General features: G+C 37.3%; 1 protein-coding gene across 6 annotated transcripts in view; it reads right to left on the bottom strand.

The window, feature by feature from the left end:
* Positions 1 to 4131: 4131 nt before the first annotated feature.
* The window catches only part of LOC143282845 (uncharacterized), a 35636-nt gene continuing 24854 nt past the window's right edge, over positions 4132 to 14913 (bottom strand). For all 6 annotated transcript variants that reach the window (XM_076588677.1, XM_076588679.1, XM_076588678.1 and 3 more), the window contains 2 exons: positions 10248 to 10399; positions 4132 to 9722 (listed from right to left, as the gene is read on the bottom strand). In XM_076588677.1, the coding sequence (XP_076444792.1) occupies positions 9551 to 9722; positions 10248 to 10399 (324 nt within the window). In that variant the 3' untranslated portion in view covers positions 4132 to 9550. The remainder of the gene's footprint in view (positions 9723 to 10247; positions 10400 to 14913) is intronic.

The raw sequence follows: 14913 nt of genomic DNA, 5'->3' as shown, positions 1-14913 counted from the left end.
GGTTCAGGAAAAAGAATGTACGTCTTGCGTTTTTATCATTTTAGAATGGTTTAGTAACTATGTGCAATATTTCTCAGCATAACGAAATGAAACATTTTATTTGCAATCACGAAGATTCACATAATGATCGACAGTGTCTAAAAATAAAAGCACGTCAAGATTGAGTCTTTTTACCAGGCAAATAACACGTAACACGCTTCTGAAATTCCCCTAACAGTTTCGGTTTCCAGTGGAGGCGTCACTGGGTTCGGACAAATCCATATACGATACACCACATCTGCTAGGCAGATGCCTGCCCATTAACATTATCCAACGCGCTTGATCACCTATCAGAGTGTTGTTGTTTTCCACAGAATTTTGCCAGAGGACAACACTGGGGGGGGGGGGGGGGGGGGGGGGGAATCTTAAAGAGTTTTCCCAGGACTGACGCTCAGTGCATACACATTCATTCGCTTACCAGAGTTATTTCAGCGCTTTCATCCGTCTGTGAACGAAAAACCCATGCAATCAAAAAATAATCAACACAGTTCATTTATGGCTGTCAGGTTTCATTTTATGTATCAGTTTCCCCTTACTGCAGTGGCTTTCTTTGTTTAGTGCTTCAGTTAGAAGGGTATGATAATGACTTATGCTGTTGTGAACACTTCATTGCTTGTGAAAGAATCACAGCATTGTCCTTCAGGGATCATATATTCTTTTTACTTCAAAATTGTCCATCTTCATGTACATTCGGAAGCACTCAGTGATACACGATCAGGGATTTACTGACAGAAAAACCAGTAAACACCACAAACAAATAAAGACGGTGTGTGTGTGTGTGTGTGTGTGTGTGTGTGTGTGTGTGTGTGTGTGTGTGTGTGTGTGTGTGTGTGTGCGGCGCGCATGTCTGTGTGTATGAATGCAAGAAGGATACCTTTTAGAAACGTTCTATATCCAGTTTGAAACTGAATGTTTATAAAACATCTATGGACGTTTTAAAACATTTTTATGTTTTTAAAACGTTTTAAAACGTCTAAATGTACAGGAAACGTTTTAGAAACGTTTTTGAAACATTTCTTCTTTTTAAAACTAAGACATCTTAGAGTCTACAGAACGTTTTGAAAACATTATCGAAATGAGCAAAAGTACGTTTAAATCACAGAAACAGAATCACAGAAATGTTTGGCTATAGGCTAAAAGCCTTTTGCCCTCATAATCAGTGTCCATTTATGTGCTTTTGGATCACTTGTTGTGAACAGACCCTTGTTTAAATCAGGCATAGTGTATACTACACTAGTTACCTTAACCTTCGATGATTTACTGCTATTTACACTTACAAACTGTGATCTTCCATTTAGAAAGTCTCTGATCCACGATAGTAGCTTGCCTTTTATAAAGATTTAACTCTGTGGAAAATACATGGTCCTTAAACTTTTGTCAATGTGATTTTTGAAGGCGTTTACCGATGGTGCATTGATGGTGTCACAGGAAAGGTTATTCCACAGATTTTTGATACGGTTAGTAAAAAAAACTTGCAGAACTGGTTAGTTACGAAATTAGTTTTGTTTATTTTGAAGTTGTGCCCTCGAGTTTTATCGTAGTTAGCCATAGTAAACAAGGAAGAGGTGGTGCAAGGATCATAAATATTGTGCATGATCTTGTATACTTCAATGAGATCACCTCTTAATCTTCTAAACTCTAGGCTAGGCATATTAAAAAGAGCCAGGCGCTCCTCATAACTAAGATCTCGAGTACTATTAGTATTACTAGTTATACACTTGGTAAATCTGCGTCAGTTGAACACCTTCAATCATATTTATGTGCTTTTTAAGGTAAGGGCACCATACTGAGTTTCCATATTCAATAATGGGTCTAACCAGAGCTTTGAACAATGGAATCATAATTTCGGGAGATTTATTAGTTATAATTCTCACAAGAAGACCAGAAATTTGATTTCCCTTTTTTCACTATATTATTCATATGTGCCTCAAAGCTTAGTTCTGGATCCATCATGACCCCTAAATCTTTTTCGGCAATTTACTATCCATTGTTCGAGTTACCCCCTTTTCCTGTATCGTGTACTGATACTGTAGATTATTCTTTCCCGGCAAGGTGCAGAACTTTGCATTTCTCGCTGTTAAATTGCAGTAGCCAAGTATTTGTCCATTTAACTAGATTATGTATACACATTTGTAAGTGATCTCTATCTTCTATATTTCGGATGGCAGAGTAAGCCTTGGTGTCGTCTGCAATGATTCTTACTTTACAATCTACCTCACCAGGCATATCATTTATAAAGTATTTGAACAAGGTCGGGCCAAGAACACTACCTTGTGGTACACCACTAGTTACCTTAACCTTCGATGATTTACTGCTATTTACACTTACAAACTGTGATCTTCCATTTAGAAAGTGTCTGATCCACGATAGTAGCTTGCCTTTTATCCCATCGCCTCCCAGCTGATTTATGAGTCTATGATGGGGAACTGTATCGAAAGCTTTCCTTAGATCAAGGTAGACTGCGTCGACTGGTACTCTCTCATCGTAGCATGACTAACCAGTCTTGTAATGTAACAAGTAGTTGTGTAACACACGAGCGCCCTCTGGCAAATCCAAACTGTTCTCTAGATAACAGATCATGTTTGGTTAAATGTTGACAGAGAGCGTCTCGAATAAAACCCTCAAAAACTTTACAGACAACTGATGTTAGGCTGACTGGACGATAGTTACCTGCAGAATTCTTGTTACCTTTCTTAAAAATAGGTCGTACTTCTGCTTCTTTCCAAGCTTTTGGTATTGCACCCTTTTCTTGTGTTCTATCAAACAAGATCTTAAGTGGGTGAACAATAACTTCAGCAAGCTCAATTAATACTCGTGGGTGAATCTTAAAAAAAAATCTAAAAAACGTCCTCCGTAAACGCACACACACACACACACACACACACACGTGTGTGTGTGTGTGTGTGAACATTTACTTTTTTAGCACCAAAGTGAAATAAAGTCCTGAATATCAAGCGATAACCTACCAAGGGAAATAACTCTCAAAAGACCTTTTTAGATCTGGTCAGAGAAGATCGACTGAAAGATCAAAAGCTGGAGTGGAAATAAGCTTTTTGATATTGACAACCACAGATAGTATTTCGATTAAAAGAAAGTGTTTTTCGGAAGTTACATATTGAAACGTTGTGCTGGTTGTCGCTGTGCTGTTAACATTCAAGGGCAGCCTATATCAATGTCATTTCCAATCAGACCAATCCAGCAGGCACGTTTTCAAGAATGATCGAGGTCCGGTTGTGTGACATTATAAATTAACTAAGTTAATGATTTGGATAAGTGATATCCAATTATGAAAATGAAATGAAAATTCACATATTCAGATGATTCGTATTTCATGGTACAATTTTGCTCCTGACACTAGTGACAGATGTATGCATCAATATAAGATTATAACTACTAAACAAAACAGAACTTTCAATTTCAAAATGATAAATAGAATTGTTATAAATGCTGCTTTTTACACTCTGTGTGTGTGTGTGTGTGTGTGCACGCGCGCGCTGTGCGCGTGTTCTTTAGTTTAATATGGTGTGATTTTAGACGTGTGTTTAGTTTCACGTCTTTTCACTGTTTAGTGATATCAGAGGATAGGGGAAAAAAAGGGGTGGGCGGGTGGGGCGTGGGGGGGTTTGTGAGCATGGGAGATGGGGCATGGGGTACTTGAGAAAAGGTGGTGGGATGACGAAAGTGAGTAGTAGAAAACGAAGAACTACGAAGGACTATACTAACAGTGAACTAGAACATGAATTTTAACAGTGAGTTAATCATACATATAACAGTGAAAACCATGATTATCATAACAATAAACGTGATCAGTCAAAGGTAGATACCAGCTAGTATGCGTATGTGTGTGTACTTGTGTGTGTATATGTGTGTGTGTGTGCAAACATACAAGTGAATGTATATGAGAGTAAAAGAATAAAAATGAATAAGGGACTTAAAACACAGAAGAACTTAAAATATGGTTTGCATGACTGCAAACACTGAGACAGACAGACCAACAGACATACACCACTTGAACACACACACACACACACACACACACACACACACAATCATGCATACACACAACCACAGATATATACAGAGACAACATGATTAGAGAAATGAACTTTATTTCGTTGCTTTCATCAGTGTCCCACCCTCTGATTCAAAACGCTTACTGATTTAAATCCAAACAGTCACCAGAATTCTTTGCCCAGCTTCCTATATTAGAATCAAAAGAAGGCAAGTCTATGTTGTTCCCTATAAAGGCAACTCTGACTTTTAAAGCAAATATCTTCATTAGAAAACCAAAAAACAGAAAAGGTCATACAAATTTTGGCACTTTTTGTTTTCTCTATGTAGTTCCACCTGTGAAAAATGTCAGTTCATTAACATTCAATAAATATACTCCAGACAAAAAGTAAGTGAGCAGGCATCCTTCACACTATCACTATAAATCTCAATCCAAGAGAGAATCTGATCAAGAAACTAATGAATTCAATTGGGATTAATATATAGAATATGGTGTCACACCATTTTTGCTAAAAAGTGCCTGACTGGGAGTCTATAGTGGCCTGAGATCAATTCCAGCATGGACCAGAATTTTTACTTTCAACCCCCCTCCGCTACCCCCAACCACTTGATTTTGTGTGGTGGTCAGACTGATAAACTGAGGTCATTACCTAGCACATGGGCAGTATTGAATTGTCCCTGGCAACATTCTGTGGAAAAGTCCACTGTGGTAGGTAAATATATATATATGTATGTATGTATGTATATATATATATATATATATATATATATATATATATATATACACACACACACACACACACACAAGGAGATACCCAAAACAAAACAAAAATGTAAATGAGTCGCACCTGAGGTGATGCACTATCTCCAGGGAAGAGCAGACTGATATTTCACACAGAAATCTGTCTCAACTGAAGTGCCATACTTTTTTTTCTGTTGTGTAAATTTCCATAAAAACCCAGAGATAAATGACATATTGTTGATATCTAGTTCTCTGTGTGTGTGTGTGTGTGTGTGTGAAATGCATCTTAAACACTCAAACTTGTTTTTTCTACATAAGAATACATACTGTTTTCTACTTTTCCATTTTTAATCTTCTCAAACCTGAAAATTTATATACATCATATGTAAGACAAAGAGTAGAGCCAATACAATAAAAGGGGTCAGGCAATAATTAAGCATAGACATCACAATTTAAGCAACTAACAACCGATTCTAAGAAAACAAAGTTATGTAGATTGTATCACAGATATTGTAACAGGCAACATCAAATAATTTAGAGTTCCTTGGCATTGTTTATGACATACATTATGATAAATGCATTACAAAATCATCGTCAACATAAAGAATTATGACTGATTCCAGGTACACTGACAAATGCATGGATTACATAAAATACATTTCTCAAAATAAAAACTGCTAGTGAAGTATAATTGATATGCTAAATAGATAAATGTGTCTTTCTTAAAGTGAAAGGGTAAATGCAAGAATACATAACTGAAGCAGAAATTTGAAGAGAAAAATGCAAATATACAGATTCGTTTGTAAGGATTTTATGTCAGTCAAACAAATAAGATTTTTTTTTTCTTTTTTGTGGTGCAAATTTATCAAATTGTCCAACATGTCTCACAATGCAGCAACAAAAATTGAGAGAAGAAACAGACAGTGAGACAAGGCAAAATAACACCATTTCCATCACATTCGGAATACAATTGTAAATTAGTAATTCAAATATACTCTCTTTTGCACACATGGCCACACACATGTACAAATGACTGCAAACCACATATGAATATGCATAGTCTCACACATACATTATACACACAGACATCAACAGGCTCTCATGTATACACACACAGACACGCCCCCCATCCCCATCCCCACCCCTCCCCACACACAGAAACACACACGCAAGATCAGCAAGATAGGCGGTGAGGAATAAGATTTCGGCAAAAAGAAGACTTGAAGAGCAAATTGAAAGATACATCACATTGAAGATCACAGAATCACAAAGGCCTTGACGCTACTTTCCCTGCAGTGATCAACAGTAAGGCATGAACAGCAGAGCCCACAACTTTGGCACATCTCACTGCTCAGTCTTCATCATTGAAAGAAAACAGCTATTCAATCTACCTGATAACTTCAACAACAACAAAAAAAACCCAAAAAACCCCCAACATAAACATCAGTAATGGTGACATGATGAATTCTCAGCGCAGCTGTCTTACACCTGTGCGCATCTCTCATGCTTTACTCGTACTTCCACCTTCCAAGTCGGAAATAAATATATAAAGTGTATAAATCACAGCACTTACAAAGTGTACAGTTACATGGTTATCTCAATCTTTATTGATATGTTTTATATAGCATAAATGAAATGGTAACACTTTCTATCTTCTCAGTACTTCATACGGATTTGATCACCACTCATGTGCTACCATCTACACTTCCACAAATTTACACAGTTCTACAAAAGACCTTATGTAGCACTACAAAGACTTGTCCGAAATTGGTTACATCTCTAAGTTGGTTCAAAACAGGCTGTCGGACATGATGCAATCACAATGGTCTTTGTAAGGTTGGCATCAAATGCTGCCGATGTTATGACCACACATGCAACACACTTTCTAAATATATACGACTGCATCATTGTCTAAAGTGTCCTGTCTAAAGTAAACTATGTAACTGTTTGGACAAACAGCTTTATGAACCTAAATTGTACCTACACAAAAAACTATGAACCTATATAGTGACTAGATAAAAAGCTCTTTGAACCTATTTTGCAACTGGATAAAAGGCTCTATGAACCAATGCACTGTCTGGATACAAAACTTTGTGTGCCTGTAAGTGTAACTGACTTTGTAATTGTTTGGAGAAAAAGCTTTTTGCTGATACCCTCCTGTGTCTTTGTGAGAATGGATTCTTACAAATGTTATGGATCTGTACAAGTGACTATTTGCATATGTAATGTTAAAAAAAAAAAAAAAAAAAAAACCGGTGCTTTTTAATGAGACATGTTTTGTTGTGATTATGGTGCTCTCACTCAAGTCTAACATACACAAAATACAAGCGTATCTATATCTATCTTTGTGTGTTTGTGAGTATGTATATTTATATGTAGGTACCGGTACTTGAACATACCAGGAAAGCCTGTTCTGACCCCAAAAAGAAATAAACGACACAAACCGAAAGACTTCAAAATGAAGCAGAACTATTCCTTGTGGAAATGCAGATGGAATGTACACCCAAAGTGATGTAACAGTTACAGTCACCATGTTGTCTCCAAGATATTTGTAACAGGTTGCAATTGTTACAATGTTTTATCCACTTCAGGTTATGAGTTTTATAGCTGCAATGTTTCCTTTATTTTTGGAAGCAGGTGAGTATTTTATCTATTGTCATTTTCTGCATTTCATTTTCACTGAGAATGGAAAATCCACCAATTCATGTGAAGATGAAAAAGGAGGGTACCTATAATTGTTTTTGGATACAAAAATAAGCATTTATGGCTTTTCTAGCCAAATGCCAAAATAAAAAAAACAGGCACAACATTTATTAAATGCAAAGTTAAGGTATGCTTTTTCCACAGTCATAGAGTGATATTACTGACACATAATTGGTAATTAACTGAAATATGGGCCTCCCCTGCAAAGAAAAAAAATCAAATAAAACAATAGTTCATAAAAATAAAAGTTGATTTCAATTTCAGTTTCAGCTTCCCATGTGGACGTTACTGCATTCAGACTTTTCCATATACACAACATCACATCTGCTAGGCAGATGCCTGACCTGCAGCACAACCCATCCTGTTTAGTCAGGTCTTGAGAGAATGTACACAATGAAAACAATATAATATACAGACACACTTTCAAACAATAATAATAATAACTAAAGAAACAGCACCCCGGACCACCACCTTCAAACACAAAACCAACAGCAACCACACAGCTATTAGTAAAAACAAAGTTTTAATGATTATCTTCAAATTATGTATAAATTCTGGGCATTATTTTACAAATCAGGTCTTTGGTTATTTAAGAGATCAGCTGAACATGACAGCTGTACGTACAATGTACAATGACTGGACTGGCGATTGAGACTAAAGATTTCCTTCTTCTTCAGTATCACCATCTTTCCCTATGTTATTGTCATTACTGTTATTAAGATTCAGGTTGAACATCAAAACTCATCATCTCAGGTGATAAAAAGTCTGGCCGATGGGGATAACTATCTCAGGAAAGAGGAAGGACAGGGACCTATCTAACGCTAACACCATCAGTGGGACAACATGTTCAGATGGGCAGTGAAAACACCAATCTTTATGTTGGGTACCCAAACTTCTTCTTCTTCTTCTTCTGTGTTCATAGGCTGCAATTCCCGCATTCACTTGCATATACAAGAGAGCTTTTATGTGCAGGACCATTTTAACCCCACCATATAGGCAAGTAAACTCCGTTTTTGGAAGTATGCATGCTGTTTATGTTCTTGCTTCCGTAACACACCAAACACAAACATAGATTACAGGACCTTTAATGTGTGCATTTCATCTTCTGCATGTTTATACACATGATGGGGGTTTGGGGAATAAGCAGGCTGCATTATGCATCTGATGACATGGGAGATCAGAAAAATCTCTGGGATTCAAACCCAGAACACTCAGATTTAAAGTCTGATGCTTTAACCATTTGGTTGATACACCCACCTGGTGTCTGAGATTCAATCTGACAATATTTTGAATGCAAGTTCTGCACTAAACCAGCTGAACTCATTATTGTTGTTTGTGCTGTTGTTCTCACAGTGGATGTGGGAGGTCATGGCGATGGTTGTTGCTGCTACAGTTTCTGATTGTAACTATTGGCTGTTTTGATGTTGATGGAGATGTTTGAAGGTGATGCTGTCTAATGTACAACTCCTTTGGAAGTTGTGGTGATGATGAAGGTGTGTGTGTGTGTGTGTGTGTGTGTGTGTGTGTGTGTGTGTGTGTGTGTGTGTGTCCAAGAGGGTTAAAAAACAAAAACAAACCCAGTAGATGTACACAAAACATGACCTAACAGATAGACAATTTTTCACCTGTGTATTCCAATAATCATTCCACATACCCTTCAAAAAGAAGGCTGAGGCTAACTGCATTATCAGACCTGTAAGATATAAACAATATCACACATATTTATGAGTAGCTAAGTCTTCACTCATATATCAAAGATCAGATCTGTTAATTCTGAATAAATCATTTTTATCAACAACACAGAAAATTTCACCTTGCCTGATGACATGCAGTTAAAAATGGCGAGAGATGGCAAACAGAAATCAAACCAACAATCACCCTGACCAAAAAAAACCAAAAACAGAAGAAAAAAACTGCCATAAATTTGACTATTGCTATAGGCAATGATTTTCATAAAGATTTCATGCCAGAATCTTTATGAAAGCCCATGCAGATCTGAACAATTTTTAAGAAGACATGTATCATACGCTTGCAATCAAACAAACAGAGAACATTCTAGAATCGATATCCGTAGTAGTCCACATAACGGAAAGCCTGGGATTGTCGCACAGCCCGAGCCATCATTTGCTGCTTGCGGGACTTGCGGGCATAGGTTCTGTAGCATCGGGAACGCTGCCTTTCTGCCATTTTCTGGCGTCGGATCTCAGCGTACTTCTTCTTCAGCCATCTGCAGTCAGCAAGTGTCAGTTTTAAAGACTGTGTCTGTGAAATCACATATAAAAACTTGCACTCACTTCTTGATATGTGTATATACATATAGTGTGGGCGTATGTGTGTGTGTGTATGTGTGTGTGAGCTGTGTGTATGCCATGCTGCATGGTGCGCAGGGTGGAGGGTGTGAGAGGACAGCATGCTAGAAGTGGCTGGTTGTGGGCATGCATGTAAATAGTTTGTGTGCGTGTGATATTGTGTGTGTGTGCATGTGCGCATGCATGCATGCATTTGTGTGTGCATGCGTGCACACATAAAGATCTTTCTTTTTCTATTCACCAGTCTCCCTGTCAAACACAGAGAGAGAGAAAAGGAAACTGTAATATTTTTCTACAATATCACTCAAGCGTACTCAAGAGCAACAATCCTCCTCCTAAAATAACAGACACCTCAACAGCAACCAAGGCAAAATATTCTGTCTGTATGGCCTGACCAATGTCTGAAATAACACACACATCAACAGTGACAAAAGTAAACTTACTCTTTATATGCCTGGTCACACTCTTCTCGACTGCGCACGTAGTATCCGTCTTTCATTTCCTGCTCTTCGCGTTTCTTCAGCAGCTTTTCTCTTCGGATCTGGCCCTGTTTGGTCTTCAGCCACCCCTTGTAGGCCTCCTCATTCTCCTTGGCCTGAAACACAAACATCCAGTGCCACTGTCTTCAGCGCATACCTGGTGTAAGGCTGAACTGTACAGACTGTTAGCGTGTTATTGAGCTAGCTATCCACTATCCAGAGTTATAATGTGAATGAACCAAACAACTGTGTTGTTACGCTTACCAGCCAACCACCAAGTCTGAAGCTCCGTCCTGCTTTCATCATCCCTGCTGCAAAAGTTTACTGTAATTTCCAGTCTGAGGTCACTCTTTTCGTTTGTAACATTTGTAAACCAATCAAATCTAAACCACACACACATGAGTATACGCATACACATGTACACACACACACAAACACACACACAAACAGAGTAAGAGATAAAGGTATGGAGAGAGAGAGAGAGGAAGAAGTACATGCATGGGGTACATAAACACAATGAGACAAATATGCATGCAGGCATGCACACAAGCAAACAATCCAACTGCCAAATCACAAATGCCTAATATGTGCATACATGCCTCTGTGTGCCAAAACATACACAGTATACATAAAACGTACACATGCAATAAACATAAAATAAATATTTAACAAATTATGATTTTTGTTAAAAAAAAAAGAAAAGAAAAAAGAGAAAGAATGGAATCTTTAAAAAAAAATTTTTTAAAAAGAAAAGAAAGAAAGAGTGGAAGAACAAAGAGAAGAAGGAACGGCGACAAACTTCCGCTAAAAAAATTGCCATTTGGATCCAACTTGCACAAAATTAAATGGCACCAGTGAGTTCATTTTAGTCAACTATGGACAACAAATATGTACTTATTCAGCCCTAATAACAGCTAAAATTGGCCTACAGAATGTTAGAATAAGGTAGGGACAGTGTGACACACTGTTAAGGACAATGGAACGTTTATGTTATGGATTATTAAAATTGCAGTGTTTGCTTGACTTATGTATGTTTCATACCAAATATTTGGCTAGTGAAAGAAAGAACATTAGAAAAGGAAGGCAGACAATGGAAAGCGCGCGCGCACACACACACACACACACACACACACACACACAGAATAAATTACGTGTGAATAAGGCACCAAACAATTTTCAACAATACTCGTATTCTTTATAAAATAAAATAAAAATTTAAGAAGAAAAGAAAATTAATCATATGAGTAAGCTTCTGTAACTGAAATGCTACCATCAGCTAACTATACACATGCTTCACATAACAGGCAAAATAGCCAAGTGGTTAGAGTGCTGCAATTTCAGTCTGAAGGTCCCAGGATTGAATCCTGGTTAGGTTAAGGGTGGAGATCAGTTTTTTACCTGTACTTCTTCCACGTTCCCTATAACACCTGTACAAAGTGTGCCTTAATCTGTGTGCAGTAGACCAAATGCACACAATAAAATACCCATGATCCATGCCAGCATTCTGTGGATTGTGTAGAAATGAACATACTGAGCTTGCACAACCCCTGAAAATGGGAGTGTGCTTCCCTAAATGGTGGGGTAAAAGTGACCAAACAAGTAAACCCCAAACACCGATATAACTCATGAACAAGGGTTTGCAGCCCACAAATGCAGAAGAAAAAGAATGGCCTTTCACCATAAATCCAGCTTTGGTGGGCTCAAATAAGGACTTCTGAAACACTGTGCTAACACATGCACAGCACATCTATGCTTAACATGAACTGCCCTGCTTAACATGAACTGCCCTGAAACTAATAACTTAATAAGCCACTTGCCAATGATTATGGCTGATATGTGTCACACAACAGCATCACTAACCACAACATAACATTGCCAAAATGCTGCAAAATTAGCAATCAAGACATACACACAAACTGAAATCTAGATTGCAGACACCTTTAATTGACACTTCTTGTAAAAAGAATCTTAATGCATGGGTAAATATCAAAATAAAGGTAATAGGCATCATATAATGAGGAACTATTAACTCTGGTCTTACATAAATACAGCTAACAGGTAGTCATGCAGTTTGAGTTACAGATCTGAAAGATCTAGATTCAAAACATAAAAGAAAGAAAATGGGGTAGGAGATCAATAAAAGGGAAAAAAGAACAATCAACCGGCTCTCATGGATGTCTACACTCAGCAGATGTTGTTTATACAGTTACGAGTGTGAATCATTTGACTCATATACACATATGCAGTGTTTGGCAGGCTTTCAAGGCCTAACCAGTGTGTTGGGCTTTTACATAATTTTCTAAACCAGGTAACTGCTTTCTCTTCTTATCTTCATTTTTTTTTATGCAGATGTTGTGTAGCTTAAAAGTATCAGCCTGGGTGGTTAAAAGCCTCAGTATAAGTAAAGGTGAGACTGAAACATCTAAATGAATAATTAATCTGCAAAATGCTTTAGAAAACACTTAACTCTTTTTCTTTAAGAACTGCATCAAGGCATCTCATGAAATTCTCAACAGACTAAACTCAACCGTTTTCTGGTTCTTCACATTCCTATATACACACAACATTAATAACATAGAGAGGTAGTTTTGATCTATAAATATATGACTGTTTACAGTCTGTTACTAAGCCCAGCTACCACAATGGCCAACTTGATCAGCACTGACTTGAAAACAGAAATTAAAAAAAAAAAAGCATGATTAGGTGAGTGGGTGCTGGGGGAGAGGGGTGTTGGGATGGGAGTGTGTGTGTGTTCAATATTCTATATCTGTTTCTGAAGTGGCATAAACATCAAAACGCAAAGTGATGAAAATATTATAGAATGAGGATGACAAACTGTGTTCAAGAGCTATACTTCATCAGCGCAATAATCCACTGCCTTTTTTTCCCATAAGACTTTTTCCCCCACTTCTATTAAGATTTCCACTGTATACCAGCATAAGATGCTTACTTTCATCACTACTATAAATTCAGCACATCTGTGGAGTGACTAAGAAGTGGGTGTCTACGAGTTTGAGTCCTGAACAGACTGTAATTTTTACTCCTCCCCTGCACTAGACCCCAACTCTGGTGGTCTGGATGCCAGTCTTTCAGATGAGACTATAAATCATGGTTCCATATGCAATATCCACGTAATGTGTTTAAAAGAATCCATGACAACAAAGGGATTGTTCCAGGCAAAATTCTGTAGAAAAATCCACTTTGATGGAAGAACAAATTCATGTGCAGGCAACAACAACAACAACAACAAAAAAAACCCCAAAAAACAAGAAAGGCAAGGCCTTCAAGACTCACCTGTGATACACACTTAAAGAAAAAAAAAACTTTTATAAAAATCAAAAAATTAGTTTGTTAAAGTGTGTTCTTCATCCGTTATTATAATCATATACAGCTTTGCGGAAAAAAAGAAGAAGAAAAAATAAGGATTCAATGCAGATTCGAACCACAGATGCTTGGATCAAGAATTAGTGGCTTTACCCACCATGCAAACGCGGGTTCAATGTTGACGTTCAAAAATTATTATTTGAGCATGTTCTTTTAGTGGAATAAATCAACAGCAGCAGTCAAAGTCATAACGCGGTTTAAATCATGTTATTTTGGTATATCTCAGGCATTAAAAAAAATTCTTTCAAGTCCGAGGTAAAGGAAACATTCCCATCGCCTCAAAAACACTGCAATATATGTCTGTTTTTATAGATCTGCAGAGATCCGTGGTCGACAAACTTTGTCTTTCCACTCATTGAGAAACTACGAAACCTTCCATTCAATTTCTTTTTTCTGTTCATTCTAGTTCATTTAGTATCCACTTTAAAACATTCATATGCAGTAAACACGTCAATGATTATTTAAAAAATTCTTTTGATTCAGCGGTAAAGGAGATGTTGCCATGTATTGCAACATGTATTGTCAGGATCTGTACTGACCAGTGCGTGTAGACGAGGCAGTGAAACGGTTGATTAAAATTTTCTTTTCAGTTAATTCAGTTTCCACTTTAGAATATTCATATACAATAAACACGTCAATAATGTAGGTAGTGTCACTGTATGTGTTCTGTCCAGAATGTGTATTTCTTTGCTTTTGATTGCAAACAAGAAAAACGAGGTCATGGAGTATTCTCACCAATCGGGAAGCTGCAAAGGGGTAACAACGGTTTTCAGAATGGGGAACGAATATCAACGTAATAAACTGTTAATGATTCGGAAATATGGCTAAATTCGGGAGACTTACAACCTATTATTGATATGACCGTGAAGATTTTTATCCTACTATGTTTAAGCCAAATTTGGTATTGGCAGACAAAAGTATTTCCACAGAAAATGGCAATGTTAAAGTTTGCCACCGACACACACACACACACACACACAGACAACCGAACACCGGGTTATAACACAGACTCACTTTGTTTACACAAGCGAGTCAAAAAAGAAAACACTGCACTTCGGCGACATGGGACAACAGCCCGAATTTCATCTGTAGTGACAAAAATGCAATGTAATACGATAATACAATACAATACATTTGCATTAATGACAATGTGTCATTATTAAAAGACAAAAAGCAACAATAGATTTGCAATTCATGTGTAAATCTTGTTGACTGATTTTGTCCATGTTTGGTCTTCTTTTCTTTT

The sequence above is a fragment of the Babylonia areolata genome, chromosome 6 (assembly GCF_041734735.1).
Source record: "Babylonia areolata isolate BAREFJ2019XMU chromosome 6, ASM4173473v1, whole genome shotgun sequence".
NCBI classification, from domain to species: Eukaryota; Metazoa; Mollusca; class Gastropoda; order Neogastropoda; family Buccinidae; genus Babylonia; species Babylonia areolata.
Note: the sequence above shows the minus strand (reverse complement) of the source record. Positions and strands in the feature narration are given on the sequence as shown.